We start from the raw sequence: 20,867 nt of genomic DNA, 5'->3' as shown, positions 1-20,867 counted from the left end.
AATTTCCAAAATCGTAACTTTTTTTGCGTAAAAAGAACAGGATTTTTACGATTTGATTAAGACGTTAATACGCTTGCTCGATCCTGTGGTGATTAATTTGCGAAAACACCGGCGAAGCAGGCTGACCACCGGAAACAGATTACGTAATCATTACGTCACTAAATCAGAGAACTTTCCGAATATTACAGAAACACCACATTTATATAGTATGTAGGTGTTTATTTATATATATATTTAAGACCTTTATACATAGATTGTCGGGGACCCCTTTAAATACCGCAGTACACCATTGCCTCCAGTGCCTAGTGAAACTAATGTATCGCCACGTTTACGTTGTTTTGAACTAAACGAAATAATAAATGTTTATGACATCATAACACATATTAAAACTGTACAAGAGATACATGCAACCACCTCACCGTCAATGACGCACGTGTTTTTACATTTTACTGTTTTTGAAGCTCCATGTGACCAGAGTCGTATAAACACCGAGTAGTCCAACTGCCGTCTTTGTGTGTCCAAAATAGAACAAAAGTGGTGACTTTGGCAATCGGTTTAAACTAACTTGTTAGGTTTTGCTTGTGTTTTACTTTTGTGGGAAGGCGTGAAACAGCTTCTTTTTACATTACTAAACATTTTTTCGAAAAAATATATAAATTTAACCACATTAAATGACTAAAATGTCACAAATCAACCGCTTCTAGTTCTATTTTTAACTTTTTACGATACAGAAAACAAATAACACATGTTTTTTACACTTTTTAATCTTCAAATTTGTTTTTAAGCCCAAGTTCTTCTGTAATTTAGCGAAAAACATGCATTTTTCCTATACCCACGGTTTAATTTTGGACCCAAATTGCCGTTCAATTTGTGTTTTACGTAACAATGGGTTGGACTACTCGGTATTTCTATGGCTCTGCATGTGACCACTGAGCAACGATGTCTGCACGTCAACTTTTTAATAAAACTATTCTGGCAATGATACGATTTTATTCCAACGTTTCGACGTCGTCTTCATCATGCCAAATCCATTTACCCTAATGCAGGCGACCTTAATAGGACGTCGAAACGTTGGAATGAAATCGTATCATTGCCGGAATAGTTTTATTAAAAAGTTGACGTGCAGACATCGTTGCTCAGTGGTCACATGGAGCTTCAAAAACAGTAAAATGTAAAAACACGTGCGTCATTGACGGTGAGGTGGTTGCATGTATCTCTTGTACAGTTTTAATATGTGTTATGATGTCATAAACATTTATTATTTCGTTTAGTTCAAAACAACGTAAACGAGGCACTGGAGGCACTGGAGGCACTGGAGGCACTGGAGGCACTGGTGTACTGCTGGAGGCACTGGTGTACTGCGGTATTTAAAGGGGCCCGATTGTCGGATGTAAACTGCATTTGATATTTTGATAATATCAGAGTATGATAATATGCTTGTGTTTTCTATGATTTTCGCGACTGACATACAAAATCAAATCATTTGATCAAAACCAGTTTACCGACGCCGTCCGACAGTAACTTGATAAAAATGCTATACAGAAAACGGGTGTAAATAATTGAATGGATTAAAATCAAAGCAAAAATAAGTTAGTTAAGAAATACCAAGTGGTAGCGCTGGAAACGCGTCATGGCGAAATTTAAGACAGCGGTTTACATATCTGGAGCATGCATAGTTGCACTGTTATGTACTATGAGGTGGGTTAACATTTATAAATGCTACTTTCATATGAGCCTTACTGCAAGTTTGATACCAGTGAAGAATCTCCCCTCTTCTTATTCACTAACCCCTATACCCACTAGTTACCATATTTAATTGAAGCTGTATACCTAAACTATATGCTTTCCTAACTTATTTTCTTGTTTCAGTGTATTCCAGTTCATGTTGCTGTTTTGGATGTTTTTCGCAGGAATTGGTGTTTCTGCCATGATTTTGAGGTAATGACCGTAAAATAGTAGTTTAAGTGGTGCTAATGTAGAATCTCCCCAAACTATCCCTAACCACAACCCTACCATATTGTTTATTTTATAACACAACAGAAAATTCTTTACCTTTATAGGCATCAAACCAGGGGTGGCAGGGTAGACAGGCCCTGAAAATTTCTGCATTATTCAATAAACATTAAAACCAATAAATTGGTTTTATCACAGTATAGTGTGTCTAAATGTCCATGCCTCCCCTGTATTTTGGAAAGTTTGTCCCCCATGTTTCTCCCACTTAAACAACTGTATCCACATCTTTTACAACCATATCATCCCATTTCCACTCTACAGACCAGGGTATGAAATTCCCAACTTGCTGCTGTCAGTGATGAAAAAGGACTTGGTGGTAAAGATGTAGCTTATTAATTTTGAAACACTAAATCTCTCTATATATACATGGTTTTGCATTTAACAATTATTAGTAGAATGTTATGTTACTTGTGTATCTGTTCATATACTAATATCTAACTTAATTTGAAAAAATCTATCCAACGAAATTTCCTATGTATTTCATTACCATCAAGTTATACATCTCTGTGTATAGTCAATATATTAAAAATATAATTTGAACAATATTTTCACACACAGGTCCATGCTAAACCTGTTAAAGTTAAACCAAAGCAATGTTCAATATGTGGCAAGGAAAACTGCACCAGGGAAAAGTAAATAAATAATATAAAATAGAATTGTTGTATATTGAACCAAGATCCTAATTCAATAAGAGACTGATGATGTCATTTTGGTAAAATAAATATCTGAGATATCTCACAAAATATATTTCACTGCTTTTTTTGTCGATTATGTATTTCGTTGAACTTAATGTTGTTATTGTTAATATTTTGTTTTCTCTCCCAATAGACCAGAAGAAGAGTTCACGTCTTTGCAACCTTGGTTGGGAATAGAGGTGACAGAAAAAGTGGATAAAGCTGTCTCTGAGGTAAGGGGCTTATCTCAGTCTGCAGAATATGGAAGTGCATAACGATAAGTGCGCGTGCAGGACAGTTATTTTGTTATGGACATGTTCAAGCCAAATTTTAAAATGAACTTGCTTACTTTAATACAGATTTGTTTTGTTGATTAATCAATATGCATCTAGGAACAAATCATGTGCATTTTCAAGTTAACAAATATTACTGAATGCTATATTGATACTGTTTAGGTTCATACTTACGTGATTGCTTAAAACTTGACTTGAGTAGGCTACTGAAAACATAAAGTTCCTAATTCTGAACATCATTACATCAATGATATATATTTATACATTTGTAGTTTTTGGAGCTTCTGCTTGAGCAATATGTTTGGAAATGGTACAGGTGAATATTATTTTCTTACTTACAAATCATTTTGTCTAGTAAAAATAATTTGGTTAAATGAAACTTAAGACACAATTTCTGTGTCATTCTTTTAGCAGCTTATCTGATGTAAAAAAAGTTTTCTTTGATAATGTCTTGCCGAATTGCAGTCAAAATGGTGGAAAAACACTTTGTCTTTTTTACCAGATAGGCCGCTAAATGATTATTTACATTATGCCTGGTAGCAGAAGTAACAGAAAACTCCTTAGTTGTTATGTTACTGCTGTATTGTAAATGGTGTTAGATTAAAATTAACATTATGTTTGTGCTCAGAGATCTGAGCGAGGATGAATGTTTCATACACGAGCTCAAAGTTGCAATGAGACACGCTTTGTGTGTTTTATATCGAAGAATAAACCAGGTACATTTGTAGTTGACTATGTATGTTGTATATGCTTTTCATACAAATTTAACACTTTTTGGTTTTAGGTTAAATATCAATTCATATTAGATACAGACAGTAATACTAATAGTGAGTCATTTAATTTCTGATTGATTCACCATATAATTGAATTCTTTGCGTTTTATTTAAATATCTCCTTAAGATTTATTCTTATTGATTTGTTAGGTTGACTTGTCAGATGTGATTATTAAGAAGTTGTTGAGACTTTCCATCATTCACCTTAACGTGTGTTTATCTGCACAAGATGCAGGCAAGTGGAAAATCCTTTAAATTATTAATTACATTTGGGCTTTGGTGCACACATCTTATATTTAATTAAAGTTAAATAATATTAATGAGTATGTTACTTAGTTATCCTTGCATAGCTGGGTAACAACTAACGACAGTTATTATAACTTGTTGTTCTGTTTAATACACCCGGCTTATGTGTTATAGTATACCATATATGTAACTATGGTCGATAATTTTATTATGGCTGAAAATTAGGAATCACTAGGCTGGGGCAATTCCCCAAGAGCACATATACGCCTATAGTGGTAGCAGTGTTAGCCTTGAACCCGTATCCACTAATCTATAGGCATTCTAATCACTGTACCATGGCACCAATAGACAAACAGATATAATTCAGCAACATCTGTCTACAGGTTGTAACAACGAAGATGAGATCCTCACATATTATGGCATCAAGCTACATAGAGCTTTACAAAGCAGAAGATCAGAGTTGAATTATTTGCGTGCATTGTGTGACCATGTATTCCCCCACCTGTTCCCTCCCTCACTTATCAAAAGCAGGTACTTGGCCGCAAACATTTATAAAACAAAATTAAAATCAGTTAAACACAAAATCTAGCGAACAAATTTCACCTATTTGGTTGTAATGTTCGCTGATTAATGCAGTGCAGAAAATTCTAGGATTGGTCTTCCTACCCTGCCACCCCAGGTTCACCCTCTTTAATATGGTTATGTGTCAAAATGAATGAACCTGTTAAAATTCAAGAAAAATGTGGCAGGGTGTATAAAAAACTATAAAAATAAGAAAAATGAATGTGAATGTATAAAAACAGATTATATTGAAAAGTTGTTATACTGAAATTAATGTTTATTATGTAAATGATCATATTGAAATTTTTACACCTATACTTTGTAAAATCATTATATACAAAATCAATTTAAACAAACCATGAATTTAAGTTTTGTAAAATGATAGGAATTTTAATTTTCAGAGTTTTTCGTTCTTTGATCCGAGAAGTTTTAGCATCGAATGTGATCTTATACGGGTTGGACACGATCACTCATCCTGTGAGTCTATATAACTTTTTTAATTGTATTTTATAAATAAAATTGAATGAAACTTATTTACCCTCGCATGGCGGAACAACGGCACTCATTATAATAAACGTGTTCTTCTTCCACCTTTTGATTTAATCTAAAAGCCATACACACATACCCACAACAGTAGTCAGTAGCTACATCAAATCCTAAACTGAAAAGCTAAGGACTAGAAGCGGTTTCACTTACTTGCAACGGCGCTAATTTTAGTCATTTCTTTTCAGGACAAAGTCAACAATCTACTTTTGATATTTTTTGATGAAACACCAGTAAGTAATGCACATTCATTGTTTGTAGGAATCTATTTTTTTCTACAATTCGAATGATCTATATATCCCATGTTATTGCCCGTTAAGCGGTAAAATATCCGGTTTCCAAATGGCCGGTTTCCAAAGTAACATTTTGGTCTTAACAATCTCACCCAAAGACACATACACCCACAATGGCCATAAGCTGTGACCCACAAACCCCTATCCTCTAGGTTAGAGGCAGCAACTGAGCCACAGGCCTATCTTGTGGAAACCAGGGTATTTTTAGGCAATATTTCCATGCTGTTAGCTTATCACCTTTAATTGGTGTAATATCACCAATTTACCTGTTACTATATGTACCCAGAACAGAATATTCACTTGGGGTAATGGTGTTATAACCTATTCTTGGACAAGCATTCGCCGCATACTAGGCCTATTCTAGGACATTCCCTACTAATGTTAGGTGCCCTTGATTTTTTGTTCCAAGGTTTATTTTCTCTAACCTCCTTCTTTGTTCCCACAAGCCCAAAGAAGCAGATTGCCCACCTGCCCCACCCGCTCTATTTCTCGCTGAATTTGCATCAAAAGATAACAACAACTTATCGGTATGTGTATGTCTTAAAAATTCAATTTTTTTGATAAACTCTAATCTCTCACCAGTTATAAAAAATGCATGACATGCCTGGTAAACTGATTGACATTTTTAGTCATATTTTCATACTTTTAATTATATTGTCCAGACTATTTTTGCTGTAGAGTCATAACATGAATTTCTTTTAATAGTTTTATCTCCATCATATACAAGACAGCAATAGGTCTTAAAATCCTAAAATCTTCACCGTTTTGTTAAAAAACAGTCAACAATTGAAATTACGGAAAAAAATACAAAATATTTTAAGAGTGATCATAATATCAATATTAGTAAGTTTGTAAAACAAAATTGTAAAAAAGTGAAAAATTAAAATCAGACCTGTGTGGTTTAATAGTCCACCTTCAAACCTGTAATTTATACCTAGTACCGTGTACTTATTTTTATGAATACCTTTTCCAGTTACTTCAAATAGACCTTCCAAAGATCATGACGACCCAGGAAATGTTGTATCAGTTCATGACCTTCCTTAAAACACTCGGTGCCGTTCATTACTTGCAGTTTTGTCTCACTGTTGGTGGGTTAACATACATTATGGTGGAATGTTTGACATTGTTTTCTAATTACACGCCAAGTTACATTCGTTCTAACTCTGTATACTCCTAAGCATGTATAAAACAGAACACCCGCTTTATATTTACAATTTGGTGAAATGGTTTTATTTCCCAATTTCAGTCAAATACTTCTTAATCGAGCTGTATTTATGTTTACACTGCTTGTATAATTGTTAAAACAGTTTATTTTATTGTCTTTATAGATATACGAGTAACTGCAACAGATACAAAAATTGAATTTGACTAAAAATAAATAAATGACTAGTAAAATTGATTAGCACGTTAAAGAGTTAAAAACTAATGAAATTAATGTCAGAAATTAATAAAACTTGGTCAAAATTGATGTCACAGTGTATAAACATAAGCTTGTTATAACTTGCAGACGATTTCAACCGGCGTTGTTTAGCGACCGAGCAAACCGAAGAACAACAAATCAAACTCCATAAGGAAGCCAATGAAATATACACAGCTTATTGTAATCCAGAATCTGTAACCTTTATTCATTTTGAACCAGACATTATAAATGAACTGCGCGACAGTGAGTACATTTTCTTTTTCAATGTGAATATATAATGTAAAAATGCACTAGAGTATGTTACTTAAAAATGTCCAAACTACCTGTGTTATTACATTTATAGCTGCATAATAGGTTGCTTTAAAAATAGAGTAACCTTACATGTTTTTTCTACTTATTTAGCATTATAAACTTGTCAAATAAGAAATATTAATATTTTTAATAAAACTTTTGTCATACTAGTTACTGAGGGACGTTGGAATAAAATGAACAAACTACGTACCAGTACTCCGCTCTTTCGTGCCTATGATCATGTTTATAATCTCCTTGAACATCTCTATTGTCCTCTGTTCTATCAAAGTGATATAGTAAGTACATATTTTATTAAATATTCAATGTCACTGTTGTATTTATTTATCAAATGCCACGAATGTATGTTCGGAAACTGAAGGTCCTGCATATAAACATATGTTAACATATAGGATGTAAAGATTAGGGTTTAATGACCATAGGCGCCAAACCTTGGGTGACAGGGTTAGCTAGCTGTACTGGAATTTTCTGCACTGCATTAATCAGCAAACATTACGATCAAAGTTGCATTTGTGTAGCATTTTATTTAAATATCCTGGATTCCCCTGCCTTTTAAAAAGCGTGGTACTTATATTTATAGAAATTGCCACTAACTTTGCATTTGTAGTACATATGTTCCTCAGTTAAATTGGTGGTTCAATAATTTTACAAACATTATATTTTGCACAGTAATAATCTTTCCATTATTCCATCACAGTATTATGAAATGGTTTGTGGAAAACGTGTCCCTTTGAAAAAACGTCGCCACAGATCAAGGTATGTAACATTTATACCATGTTGTAGTTTAAAGGTAGAGAAACTATGGTTTGTGAGCGAGCTTGAACCTGTTTATTTAGATATTTTTGTGAATAAAATAGTTTTTTGGGATATTTACTTATATTATATATCTTGTGAAAATACAATTATATATATGTGGTTTTTTTGGCTACGGAAGTCAAAACGGTTTCCACCCAAAACAGGGCTTTATTATCAAAAAAGTTTCCCAACCCATGGTTTGTTTATTATCGTTCATTTAGACAAGGATCTGGTCGTATGTATGACACAACAGCATCGAATAAGAACCAACAAGCCCAAGATGTTTTTAAACAAGGTTTGAAAAGCTGTTTAATATTAATTAAACATATTTCATTTTTAACAAAAATAGAAAAATAGATTATTGTGGGCTTAGTTTAATTTATATTCAACATGGGTAAAATCCTTTAATGACCTGGGTCTTGAGCCAGATTTGACCCATTTTTCCAACACCCAAGCCGCTTATATATGCATTGGAGTGGAATATTAACTTTGCTTTTCGTTCCAGGCAATGGAAGTTCTGAAGAAAATGATACAGACAACAATAATGGTTTGGTAAGCATAGGATTTACCACATATGTAACTTTGTGGATGATTCTTATTTTTTTATATATTATATATATATATTTTTTATATATGGCTGTCAATTGTAAAGTAGATTGTATGACTGCAATTAAATATCTTGTCCAAGAAAACATGCGCCCACAATGGTAGCAGTATTGAGTATTGAACTCCTTAACCTTTTTGGGCTAAAAGCAGGCATGCTAAACGCCATGGCATCCAGCTGGGCGAAATAAATAAATGATTGTAATTTATACGGACAACTGCAGTTACGCTTGTGTTCTGTTTCATATACCCCATGCTCGCAAGTTATCTCGTAGGTAACTTTGTAGGTGAAATTAAAAAAAAATTTAATAAAAATATTTGTTTAACCTTCCAGCTTGACATGGATGAGCGCTCATCCACACTTGATGACGAGATGAGCGACGACTTTCTCGTCTCTCGCGATCTCTCCACTTGGAGGATCGTTATTCCTCGAGTGGATGTACTCAGGCGTGATGACGAGATTTCCCGGGGTAGTTCCGCTTCAACGAACGAGAAGATGTATGCGTTCTGTGTGGAAGTGAAACGAGTTGATATCCATGAAGGTTTGTAGTTTGACAACACTTTACAATAGGGTTGCCTGTATTATAGAGGATACATGTTTAAGTTTGGAAGATGCTACCTTGGTGGGTGTATGTGTCCTTGGGCACTTGATAGCAATACTTCCAACCCAGTGGTTGTCTAAATTGTCAGTCGTACATTAAAAAAGCAAAAACACCCACAAAGTTACACACATGGTAACTAGTAAGTGGCAAGAAGATGTATTAAACAGAACACTCATATAAAAATAACTGCCGATGCCACGTGAAAATAAATAAATTATACTTATCCATACACCAGACGATGACATGCCAATCCAGTGGCAAGTCCTTCGAAGATACAACGAGTTCTACGTACTCGAGAACAAACTCACGGAATTTCACGGATCCCTCGCTCCTGCATCACTTCCTCCCAAGAAGTTCATGAGAAGATCACCGGAGTTTCTCGATTCGAAGAAAGCTGACTTTGAACGATTCTTGAAGGTTAATTTCTGCATTTTTGGACAGAAATATAGTTTTTTGGTATATTTATGTATAGTTTGGTTTGTGTCCGGCAAACATATAGTTTCTTGTTATCTTTATGTAGATATAGTTTTTTGTTTAATTTTTGTTTTAAACTCAAACATTTGGCATCATTTTTTGCATAAATGGGTTTTATCTAAACAAAACTAAATTAAACGAAAAAGTCCTAAAACGAAAAAAAAGTCATCCTATTTTACATTTCATATTAATTTACCGACGTATTTGTCCCAGTTGTTGATAGGAAAACCCGGTCTCCAACACAGTGAGCTCCTCTATGACTTCCTCCTCCCGGAGCGAGCAGGAGCCGTGTCTCGCTTCTACAGCAAGTTGCTCCCGGATGTTAAACTTGGACGAATATTCCGAAGAGTTCCAAACAAACTTCTCAAGGAGAAAGGCCAACATCTTGAACTTTTCCTTCAGTCACTCATCCAATCATGTGAGCCAAGCAAACCAAAACCGGGGTGAGTAGATTTACAAACACACTGATACTATTTTAAAGATTTTTTGCTGTTACCATTTAAAGTTGATAAAGCTCTTCTGGCAGTTTTGTATTTTGAAGCCAACGTTTTAACTTTCAATTTTTAGCAAAATACTGAATTGCCAGCAGAGCTAATAATAATACCTGGCAACAACTGCGTATGTATTTGATCAATTGCTGCATCGTGTTGTGAATATAATACAAGTTTTTTGTAATCAACATACAAATTTATTTGTTTTCTCTTTCCCAGAAAATATGAACCAATCACAGACAACCCAGAAATTCAAATGGATCAGAAGGTGAGTGTGGAAGTTTGTTGCAACTCTTGTTATATAACGACTGTTGCCCTGCCCTGCAAGGATAAATAAGTTTCATGGTTACAAAATTATAAGCCAAACAGAAAAAACAATTGCCCACAAAGTTACATACATGGTATTTGGTAAGCGGGCACGAAATGTATGAAACAGAACGCCTGTGTTATTACAATTTTTGTTACCCGTCATGCGAGGATAATATGTTACATACGTGGTAACTCGTAAGTGGGCATGAGGTGTATTAAACAGAACAACCAGGTTATATTACATGACAATAAATAAGTTACATGCGTGTTACCTATTATTCAGCTGCACAGTGAGATGTATCCTGACAGTGATTGGTGTTTTGGTTTCCAATCATCAGGAATGAACAAAGTGACGCAAGTTGATTCCTTCCTTACAGGAATATGTGACTACCTCATTTTCATTAGTAAGCATACATATATATATATATATATATATATTAGTAAGCCTACATTTATTTAAATTCCTTGTAGAAACTTGTAAACATGCATATAGTAATTTATAACCCTGCGTTCACATATAATATTTTTAAATACATGTTTTAGTAAATTTACTAATTACATAATTGTTATTGGTTCAAACCCCACATAGACTGTATTTGGTTTAACTTCCATGCTTTTTAGGTCTTTACTATGGTTTTTATTCATGGCGTGTTTTAATGACTGTTGTTCTGCCATTAAATCCCTTCTCTTCGTTGTATTAATAATTTGATCTTCACTATCATATTCGAAGAGATAAATAAAGAATAATTTTATGTTAAAGTTAAAGATGTTCTGAACATAGTCGTTTATATGTTCATAAAATCTCAAATTGTCAGATGTTTTTAATCAAGCTTTATGCTCTTTAATAACAGATGAATAATTTCAATATTGATCAATGCTGTTATGGACGTAGTTTACAAAATATTTGATTGACACTTTGGTTTGCCGCTTTTATTCAGTTTTCTAATTCACATTTGTTTCAGCCACGAGAGTGTTCAAAGCTGACACCTGGATACATCATGTAATGGCTGGCCTTAAACTGGTGGTGAAGAATACCCTTGAACCTTTTGTTCACAAGTAAGTTCAGTTATATCAATATATGTAATAATTGATTTAATGAAATATTGCCAAGTGGCAGATGAACTCTTGGAATAAAATTCAGGTTTTTATACCGTAGAATCCAAAATAGTTACTTCAAACTATGTTAATTATACAGTCAATAAAACTGCATGTCAATTACTTTTGTAACAGATATCTACAGTTACATTGTATCAATTAACTCTTGTGAGTTCACCATATGATGTGTTCAACAGCCATGCTTTATCTGGCGCTTTTCCAACATCTTTTTTTTTTATCCATACTGTGTTTTAGTGACTGTTGTTTTGCTGTTGATTTCCTTATATTCAATATTCCAATAATTTGATCTTGGCTATAATAATAATGTTATATGTATGCAGTTTACAATACTATTACTACATTATCTCCCCCCAGATATCTCCATGATAAGATATCATGTTATAAACAGGAACACCATGTTGTATCTCTCATCCATCTGTTTAGGGATCTATTGTTTTATAATAAAGACAAACCAAGGTAAGTGGGAATGCTGTATATGCCTATATACACCATATGCAACTAGTGTACTAGGATTTGACCATAGGTGACATATGTAGTATATAGACTTAGACAAAGTGTAAACAACAAGTTTACATAAGCTTTGGTCAAATTAAAGTACACTAGTTGCATGTTGAGTATGTTTATTTCTAGCTTACTTAGGCAGTTTGGGGTAGTGGCCAATTCTAGCTTGTTTAAGGTTATATTGTCGTTAGATTATTGCACTGAATGACAGAAGAATAACACTGATCTAATGTTGAGTATGTTTCTTTCAAGCATACATAAGCAGTCTTGGTGTTTGGGCCAGTCTAGCCTAATTACTAAGCCTTCTACAGGACATACCCTTTTAGAATATATTAGAAAGCCTATTGCTATATATTATTATGATTTGAATTAAAGAACTGCAAAAGAGAAGTTGGAAAGGGAGAAATCAACTTTTGAAGCTTGGAAAAACTTTATACCAGGTACCAGTTATGGAAACAATTCTCAGTCAAACAAATTTCGATTTTTATATTTTTGACAAATATTAGAATAAATATTAATTTTTGAAAAATTATTTTATTAAATATTATTTTTTAAATATGTTGCATTGAATCTTAATATGAATTGCTCTTATATCAGCGAACTTTATCCGTGTTATTGGCAAAGAGAAGCATGAAGCTGGGTGTAGGCGATTGTTTCAAGTATTACAACATCCAAAACTAAACAAGCAGGTAATGTGTTTTTCAATATCACAGTTTTAAAATTGTGTTTAATAATCCTTGCAGTGTTCTAAACTCTTCCATTACAGCTTGGTTATTTGCTGTTGGATTGCTTTCTTCTTGAACTTTTCCCTGAGCTTAATACTGATACCAAGGTTTCAACAAAATAGATTCAATTTAACATCTTGGTGCTTTGGCACATCAATGCAAGGACACACAAATTGTTTTGTCGAGATCAAGGACAGTTTTCTGTCATAAAAATGCAAATTTTGTCATATCTTGTTCACCATTATGATCTGTATCGCCCACTTTTTTAATCTGTATTACCACCAGCACACAATCTGTTCAGTTTAGTAATTTACAAATATGACATCTTAAAAATGTCCGTACAATGTTTTTAATCTGAATACCTGCTCACAGCATGGTTTATCCTTACCTACTCCTATACGATCACAATTTTCCTGATTCATTAGTATTACTGTAATCTGTCTTAAGTGCAGTTCGCCGTTAAATGTTAATGTTGTTTTGAATTTAGTTCACCATTACGTGTGTGTATTGTAGAGTACTTGCACCTTATTACGTAAAGTGCAATCCTTCGTTTTCTGTTCTAATCCATCTAGTGCAATGTCTTGTCTTGTGCCGTTTACAAAGTTAATATATATTTGTGAAGTTAATAAGATGATTGGTCAATTGACAATTGGCGTCCGTTTGTTTATCAACACAAAAAGTTGGAACCTTTCGGAGTAAGGTAAAGTGTATGCGGTTCTCATTTATATATTTTAGTGGGTGGAATATATAGGTGTTCACCTCGCCTAAAATAACTGCTCCAGTCATATGAATGTAACCCTGATCCGAACGTGACCGGAACGACAGTCAATATAATACGGATGTTTCATATACCTCTTGCTGGCTTAGGACTTTTTATAGGAATTTTTGTGGGTTGATTTTTTTTATTACTATCACAAGAAGGAATTTTATTTCGTCCCTTCGGTCACGATAACCAAGAATAACGGGAGAGTTTGAAAGGCAAAAGTTCGGGTAGTAACGGTAAAACAACCGTTGTTAAACACGCTCATTGATAAAAACATATATATAATAGAATAACGTATTGGATAAAAAAACGCAAAAAAACACCCTAAACAATGTATGATACCAGCTATTAACGTTCCTATTTCCATTATTTAAGCCATCGTACCTCAGTCTCGGCGTCACACTATTGTTTGGTTATTACCCAGTATCGAGTTCCATACACCAAACAACCTGTATCGCCATAGACACAATGTAATCGAATATTGAATCGATTCTTAGCTTTCTTTACCAATGAACGTTTGTTGAACGATTGTACCTTGAGCCTGTTTAAGTTTGAGGGGAATATTTGTATGTGTTGCAGACATTACCAGTAATCGAGAATATATAAATACTTTGAATCTACTCAAGTTTTAGCCTGTTCAAGGAATAATTGTATAACAGGGTGGGGAAAGATGGGACACCTTTTCACTCTATGTTGTCGTCATATTTGGTAGTAAACGAAGACCATTTAAAGAATTATAAAACCGTATCCTCACGACCCCCATAGGTCGTTGTTACTTGTTTAAAAAACGATCGGGATATTTGGATATTATGTGCTAAAAGTTCCCATCTTCCCCCATCCTACCATATGTATAGAATTTATTTAAAAGCTTGAGTATATTATAAGGTTGTGACACGAAATGAGCGACCTCCACAGTTGTGCATGGAATGTTATGGTGTCAGCCAACAAGAGAACGGAACTTAAATACAGGAACGTTCATCCAGCTTTGAAATGCTGCCTGGGATGTAAACAGAAAGTTGTGGATAGGAGTATACGACAGAAAATAAAGAAACAAACGACGTTGTTGGAAATAATGAGCGATGATTATGAGGTAAAGCGACGAACGATGGAGTTTAGTCGTATGTGTCCTTGGGCAAAGCGTTTAACCGCAAATGCTCCAACCCAGTGGTCACTTGTGAGTTGTCTTACTTGTCATCAACACAAAAAAACGACAAATTACAAAAAAATCACCATTAAAATGACACAAGTTGTCACTCCATGTAAGCGGACACGAAGTGTATGAAACAGAACACTCCTGTTATAACGACTGTCGTTGCCTTTTACAATCATTTAATCATTATCATTCTGTTACCTATAAACCTATACACCACCGCAGGGCTTTCAGTTTCAAAGCATCGCCGACTTAACGTTTTTGCCGCAGTCAGATTTCGTTGTTGCATCAGAATTCGCAACTGTCAATCATCCAAACGGAAGGGTTACTGTGTTTGGGCAAAAGGGAGAAGTTAAAATAACTTTTCCACCTCAAGGTGTTTTAATTTTTTGATGAATATAGTGGGGTATAGGAAAAGATGGGACACCTTATTCTTCCATTTTCTCGTCCCATTTAAAAGTAAACAAAAAACATTCAAAGAATTATAAAACCGTAACCTCACGACTAACTGCACAGATCGTTGCAATTTGTTTAAAACACGATTAGGATATTTGAATATTAGGTGCTAAAGATGTCCCGTCTTCCCCCACCCTACTATATATATAGCTTTTTGTAAACAATGTAAAATGGTCCATGTTTTTATCTAATTTATCGTCCTATTTGGTAGTAAACAAAAAAAGGATAATTACAGAGGTATAACCGTATTCTTACGATTCTAAAAGAGCGTAGTTGTTAAAATACTAAAGGAAAGGGAAGCAAGGGATAATATGTGCAAACGAGATCCATCTTACCCCACAGTATTGTACCATAGTATACTAAAGTGATATATGATTGGGGGAGACCGCGGATACTTCGGACGCGGGGATAGTTTGGACCTTGTACATGACGTCATAATAGAGTATTGTGATATAATTTTTAACAAATCTTAATGTTTCCGTTTCAAATCAACATACTGTTTGGGGGCATGCGTAGTTCAACCGATTAGTTAAAACAAAAAAAGAAGGTTTAACAAAAATATCAACTTTTAAAGTTTTTGGTTGTAAGGGTATAGTTCGGTCGCTGAGAGCCCAAAGTAATTCTTTTGCGGTGGAAGTCTTAGAAGCAACACTTCAATAAGCAAACGTAGATTTTAAGCAGGGGGAAAGAGGCGGCTATGTTTTTGCCTTTTTTTTATGTCGCCACGTGTCTGGGGAAACGTCGGACAGTAAGAACGTTTAAACGAAAAACGACAGAAGAGTATGCTTAAAGCGACCAAATAAAAAAAAATGTTTTTTTTTCAATTATTTAAGATGGATACGTACAGACATGGGTTATTAAACATTACAATTTCTCATCAACATTTCCTGCTTTAATAAGCGTCAAAGTACCAGCTTAGCCTAGTCGACATTGTATATTAGATGATTCGTTATTATTTCGTTAGACTTTTTTACCAGCGGTGTTGAATAAAACCAAAAAACGTATACTGTCCGAGGTGACCCCGGTCATGTCCGATGTTATCCCAGTACCGGGGCAACATCGGACACTTGAGAGCCTTAGAATTTGACCTATTTCATGCATTTCTATAGTTTGCTTTGGCAAGCCACTCTTCTACCCTTTTTCGGCAAAGGATTGCCCTTTACAACAAACTAACATTTAAATTCATGTGACGCATATAAAAAAAATATTAGCAATTTTCAAAAAAACGTCCGAACCATCCCCGGTCTCCCCTACGTCAACGTAAATATTTTTTTCATAGATCGAGGCAAAGACATCACACTTTACGGCGTAACAAGCATTGGAAACAGCGACGAACATGTTGCAATCTGCACAGGTGATGGCGTTTCAGTGTGGACGGTGGATGGGCGTATCGTGTCTTATTTAACGCATGCTACCGTCCATAACTGCTGTCATGTTGCTTCGCTCAAAGTAAGCGTGATAACAATTTCATAAAATACATGTCTAAAAAATGAATTGAATGAAAAATTTAAATGAATAATTACATTTACACTGTATAATACATGAATGACAACGTTTCGTTCGTCAAAGTAGCATACATAGGCGAAAAGACGGTTAGTAGGCTTAACAGTAAAATGACAACAATCGTTATAACCCCTTTATAGATAAAACGAAAACCTAACGATAAAACAGAAGTGTCAAACTTAGTTGTAAAAAATGGCATTGGTTTCAGAACGGATTACTTGCCACAACTTGTATGACCGAATACGAAGATAGATTGGTGACGATATGGGACCCAAGGAACGGCAGAATTACTTCACAGTTCGGGTCGCGACCAAAAGTTCTAGAAGTTAACCCTCTTAAACAGCTTCAACGAATTTTAGTCAGGTGGGAATAAATGAAAGAAACTTATTTATCTTCGTGTGGAGGGACAGTAATAGTCGTTATTGCACGGGTGTTCTGTTTAACTCGTGCCCGCTTACAATTAAGTTACCACGTTTGTAACGTATGCTCAAGCGTGGCAACGGCAATTGTAATATAATATAGCACTAGTATTCTGTTTATACCAACGGGGGTGGTGATACTTTTTGTTGGTGATTCGGTAATATAAATACATGAAATAGGCCTACAACTTTTATGTTAGTCAAAACTGTCATATTTCGTTTATTATTTTAGAGACAAAGATATTCGTCTACCTTGGTTCATTGCCGCCGATTCAGAATTAAACGTTCATATATCTGATCGTACATCACAATGTGTAAAGGTAACGTATAGTAGGGTGGGACAAGATTGGACATGTTTTCACGATAACGAAATATGGGATGCTGTGTTCTAACGGTATCCCATTTTACCCCCCAGTACTATAGAATACAAATGTCCATTTCGCTATTTCAGTACACTGTGGTAATATACAACAGAAATATAGAAAACAACAATTGCTTTCCGCGGTACAGGGTATTTTACACACGTTGTTTGCGACTTTCAGGTATTCGACTCGAGGAACGGAAGATACGAACGTCGCTATGATGTTGCCGGAGTAAACAACCGCTGTAGGAAAGGCAGTTTGCTTCCTCAAGGAATATGTATGGATGAAGACGACAACGCCTTTGTTGTAAACGATCTGACAAATACGGTGGCTATTTTTGACAAACACGGTGAACATGTTCGCGACCTCAGCATGGAAGAATCGTCGCCGAAAGAAAGCAAAATGTGGTCACTGGCGCTTAGTAAATACGACAAGGTACAATTTCCGCAAAGCGTTTTGGTGAGAAACCAAATGATTTCCCCGGCTCGTAAGATTGCATTGTCTATGTCTAGACGAAAACCTCAGGCCTTTGTATATAATCTCAGCTTTTGCAAGCATTACTCGATTGGGTTTTAACAGAAGATGCGTTTAAACGTTACCCAGTAACGCATTGTAAACACTGCTAGCAAATAAAGACCCTTTACCTATAAGCTTAACTTCTGAAGAGTAGGAAAAGTAAGTTCACTTATTGGTTTATTTTCAAACCTGTTGATACAATTTAAATCACAGGCATAGCACTTCGATGAAATGACTACGCAGTATTTTTTTATTTTATAATTATGTTTAAGCAAAGAAATGACATTGTGAAACAAAATTTGGCGATGTGACAATAATGTTCTGTACAGGTGTACAGCCATTGGAATTTGACAAAAAGATTTATTCGCATTTACATAACATAACAGTATTTGCATTTATCGGAAGATGTCAGAAGCATTTTTATTCCATTCACAACTAGTTAAAGCTGTAATAAAAAAGATACACAAACACCCAGCTGTGGCAGTACACTTAAAAGAGCCAAGTGAGTCCATTGGAAATTGGAATTTCAATTATAAAAAGCAAAAACATGACACAGCTATTCTAAAGAGTTTTTTTGGTAACGATTACCAGCATTTAGTGTCTTATTTACAGAACATATGTTCAGGTTCACTGGTGTCCTTGCTGTTGTTGGTAGTACTGGCTCCACTGGCTGTAGTTATACTGCGGGTTTTCGCTCGCTTTTTGCTGATAGTTCCAATAATTCTGTTGATAATACAGACTAGGGTCGGTGGCTGAATAAGCTGCAGTAGTTGACTGTGTTGGTGTTGTAACATAACTTACAGGTGCAGTGCTTGATGTTGCTGAATATCGAGAACCGTTCGATAGTTGGTTGGGCGTGGAAGCTACAACAGTAATCGGTGTATCAGTTTTCGCTTTTTTAGCAGCTGGGTTAGAAGCATCTCCTGCTTCTGATTGGTGCCGCTTTTTTTGACTACGAACCAATTTCTGGTGTTCCTCGTAAGTTTTTTGCAACCGTTTCACGTCACACCCGTAATCTTCTAGAAATTCTAGTTTTCTTTGAGAAAAAGAGAATTTTTGGTCCTCGGAAAATTTTTCGTTCGCAATAGCTAAGTCAAATGCTTCTAAAGCAAGTAGCTCATCCTGGTCGTTGGAACTCGTGCTTGCATGTTGGAACTCCATTTCAACTAAATCATTGTAAAGGTTAATCTCTTCCTTGAACTTGGGAATCAAATCTTTTAGTAACTTCCGAGCTTCGTCTTTCTTGTTGGATATTTTAAAAAGGAACCATGCTAGTTTGCGAGTGTAAAACAAAATCTCTTTGTCCTTTTCTGCAACAGTAACATAGCTTATAAGTATATCTTCAGCTGCTTGTATGTTACCTGCTCTGCGCTGAAGGGCAACTCGGCGCATTTTAATCATGGCCATCCCCGGCAAGACCTTGTTCAGGTTTTCCAGGATTTCAATTGCAGTGGAGGTGTTGCCCTGCAACTCTTCATGAGCTGCCCACTGCATATGAATTGTGGGTTTCTTGGGTAAATGAATCGTACAAGCACGCTCATATATCTTGCCTGCCTTCACCACATCATGATTAGACATATACTTTGCATATTTGAGCCAAAAATCCTCATACAACGCACAGGCAATAAGGCAGCGTTCAAACAGCAGCACAATTCTATGGTGATTCCCATTGTTAATCTCCATATCTAAATACTCTCTCCAATTTTTCAACTGAGCCCGTTCCAGCTGTTTAACATGGAAGTACGGCCGTTTGACCCCTTCCTCAAAAGCCCAGATTTTGGTGACAATTCTCTCGGTTGCCTCAAATATTTTCTTTTTCTCTTTAATGATCAACTGACGCATGTGTTTCTGCTCCTCCTCATTCGGAGGTTTTTCGTGTTCCTCCACACCTGGAGGAGCTTCCTCCATGTCCACATCATCCACAGTCGCTCCCTCATCTTCATCACTTTCACTATCGATATCAATCGCATCCGGATTTTTCTTTGCTTTCTCTTTTTGTTTGTTCTGCTCCCGTTTCTCTAATGTTGGAAGTGGAGGTGTCACTCGAACCTCAGAAAGAAGTTTTTCAAATGCTTCCGGCATAAGAAGATCCTGAGGTGCGTGCGTGTTCACAAACTCCTTCAGGTCGTTGAAAAATATTGAATAGTGTTGTGTTTGTGTGGACATGGCTCTATCATAAAGTTTCATGACATTTATCCAATTTTTGTTGTCAATTTCCCATTTTATGTATTTGTTCCAAAGTTTCTCCGATCGAAACTCCTCCCCAGCAGCTTTCATTGCTCGTTCAAACACTATCCGAACCTTTTTGCTCCCAGCATCAGGACCTTTATAATGTTTAATATAGAAATCAATCACATGTACCCACAGATCAATACTTAGTGGAATGGCACGAACACCTCTTTCCAAAATCACTTGTGCTTTTATCAAATTCCCCTTCTTTCTTTCAATTTCAGAAAACTTTTTCCAGTAACCATAGCAGAGTGGATACCGCTTAAAGAAGTTGTTGTAAGCCCTTCGAGCAAGCGCCATCTTACGATCTTGCTCAACCAACTGCAACAGGTAAGTCCAGGCTGTGAAATCATGTGGACTGTCCACTACCATTTTCCAATACCGAAGATATTCTTCCGACTCTTTGACTTTCACTTTAACTTCTTCCTCGGGAACAATAGGGATGCTATCATCATCAAAACAAGGAGGATCTCCAACCTCCGGATCATCCTCAACATCAGATATTGGCTCTGGAGATTTGCTCCTCGTTTCCTCCTCCACTATTTTTTCATCATCTTTCCCATCATCAGAATCCCCATCATGGTTCGACACAGTATCCAGCGTGACATAATTTGCTCCTTCATCCGCCGCGCTGTCAACTTCCATTTCTGGATTTTCTTCCGCTGCATCTTCACTTATAGATTCTTCGTCAGCAGTTTAACTTTTAGATTCTTTCACTGCGTCTTCAT

General features: G+C 35.5%; 3 protein-coding genes across 3 annotated transcripts; 2 read left to right on the top strand and 1 right to left on the bottom strand.

The window, feature by feature from the left end:
• Positions 1–1,407: 1,407 nt before the first annotated feature.
• Positions 1,408–13,373, top strand: LOC100176088 (sorting nexin-14-like). The gene is made up of 28 exons (XM_002122230.5): positions 1,408–1,698; positions 1,870–1,938; positions 2,275–2,329; positions 2,572–2,645; positions 2,842–2,920; positions 3,253–3,296; positions 3,609–3,696; positions 3,904–3,988; positions 4,383–4,530; positions 4,962–5,037; positions 5,292–5,336; positions 5,843–5,923; positions 6,370–6,484; positions 6,904–7,059; positions 7,279–7,403; positions 7,823–7,881; positions 8,142–8,215; positions 8,426–8,472; positions 8,858–9,065; positions 9,361–9,542; positions 9,813–10,042; positions 10,310–10,358; positions 10,683–10,803; positions 11,362–11,455; positions 11,870–11,971; positions 12,392–12,456; positions 12,614–12,705; positions 12,783–13,373. Exons 1-28 carry the CDS (start codon positions 1,631–1,633, stop codon positions 12,861–12,863), a joined length of 2,712 nt encoding a protein of 903 aa, XP_002122266.2. The 5' UTR covers positions 1,408–1,630; the 3' UTR covers positions 12,864–13,373.
• Positions 13,374–13,482: 109 nt separating this feature from the next.
• On the top strand, positions 13,483–18,044 carry LOC108949339. The gene is made up of 6 exons (XM_018811345.2): positions 13,483–14,594; positions 14,880–15,030; positions 16,390–16,559; positions 16,822–16,976; positions 17,265–17,352; positions 17,575–18,044. The coding sequence occupies exons 1-6, from the start codon at positions 14,403–14,405 to the stop codon at positions 17,968–17,970; spliced, it is 1,152 nt and encodes a 383-aa protein (XP_018666890.1). The 5' UTR covers positions 13,483–14,402; the 3' UTR covers positions 17,971–18,044.
• A 26-nt stretch (positions 18,045–18,070) lies between these two features.
• LOC100179276 (pre-mRNA-processing factor 39-like) lies at positions 18,071–20,867 on the bottom strand. The gene has a single exon (XM_002123324.3). The coding sequence runs from the start codon at positions 20,782–20,784 to the stop codon at positions 18,538–18,540; it is 2,247 nt and encodes a 748-aa protein (XP_002123360.1). The 5' UTR covers positions 20,785–20,867; the 3' UTR covers positions 18,071–18,537.

Source organism: Ciona intestinalis, chromosome 3, assembly GCF_000224145.3.
Source record: "Ciona intestinalis chromosome 3, KH, whole genome shotgun sequence".
NCBI classification, from domain to species: Eukaryota; Metazoa; Chordata; class Ascidiacea; order Phlebobranchia; family Cionidae; genus Ciona; species Ciona intestinalis.
The sequence above is the reverse complement of the archived record's forward strand: the minus strand, read 5'-3'. Positions and strand labels throughout refer to the sequence as shown.

Coding starts and splice junctions, on each gene's coding strand:
- LOC108949339 (XM_018811345.2), top strand. CDS start 14,403: ATGAGCGACCTCCACAGTTGTGCATGGAATGTTATGGTGTCAGCCAAC. Junction 14,595..14,879: donor TAATGAGCGATGATTATGAG/GTAAAGCGACGA, acceptor ACACCACCGCAG/GGCTTTCAGTTTCAAAGCAT. Junction 16,560..16,821: donor GTCATGTTGCTTCGCTCAAA/GTAAGCGTGATA, acceptor CATTGGTTTCAG/AACGGATTACTTGCCACAAC.
- LOC100179276 (XM_002123324.3), bottom strand. CDS start 20,784: ATGGAAGTTGACAGCGCGGCGGATGAAGGAGCAAATTATGTCACGCTG.
- LOC100176088 (XM_002122230.5), top strand. CDS start 1,631: ATGGCGAAATTTAAGACAGCGGTTTACATATCTGGAGCATGCATAGTT. Junction 10,359..10,682: donor AAATTCAAATGGATCAGAAG/GTGAGTGTGGAA, acceptor CCTATTATTCAG/CTGCACAGTGAGATGTATCC. Junction 12,706..12,782: donor ATCCAAAACTAAACAAGCAG/GTAATGTGTTTT, acceptor CTTCCATTACAG/CTTGGTTATTTGCTGTTGGA.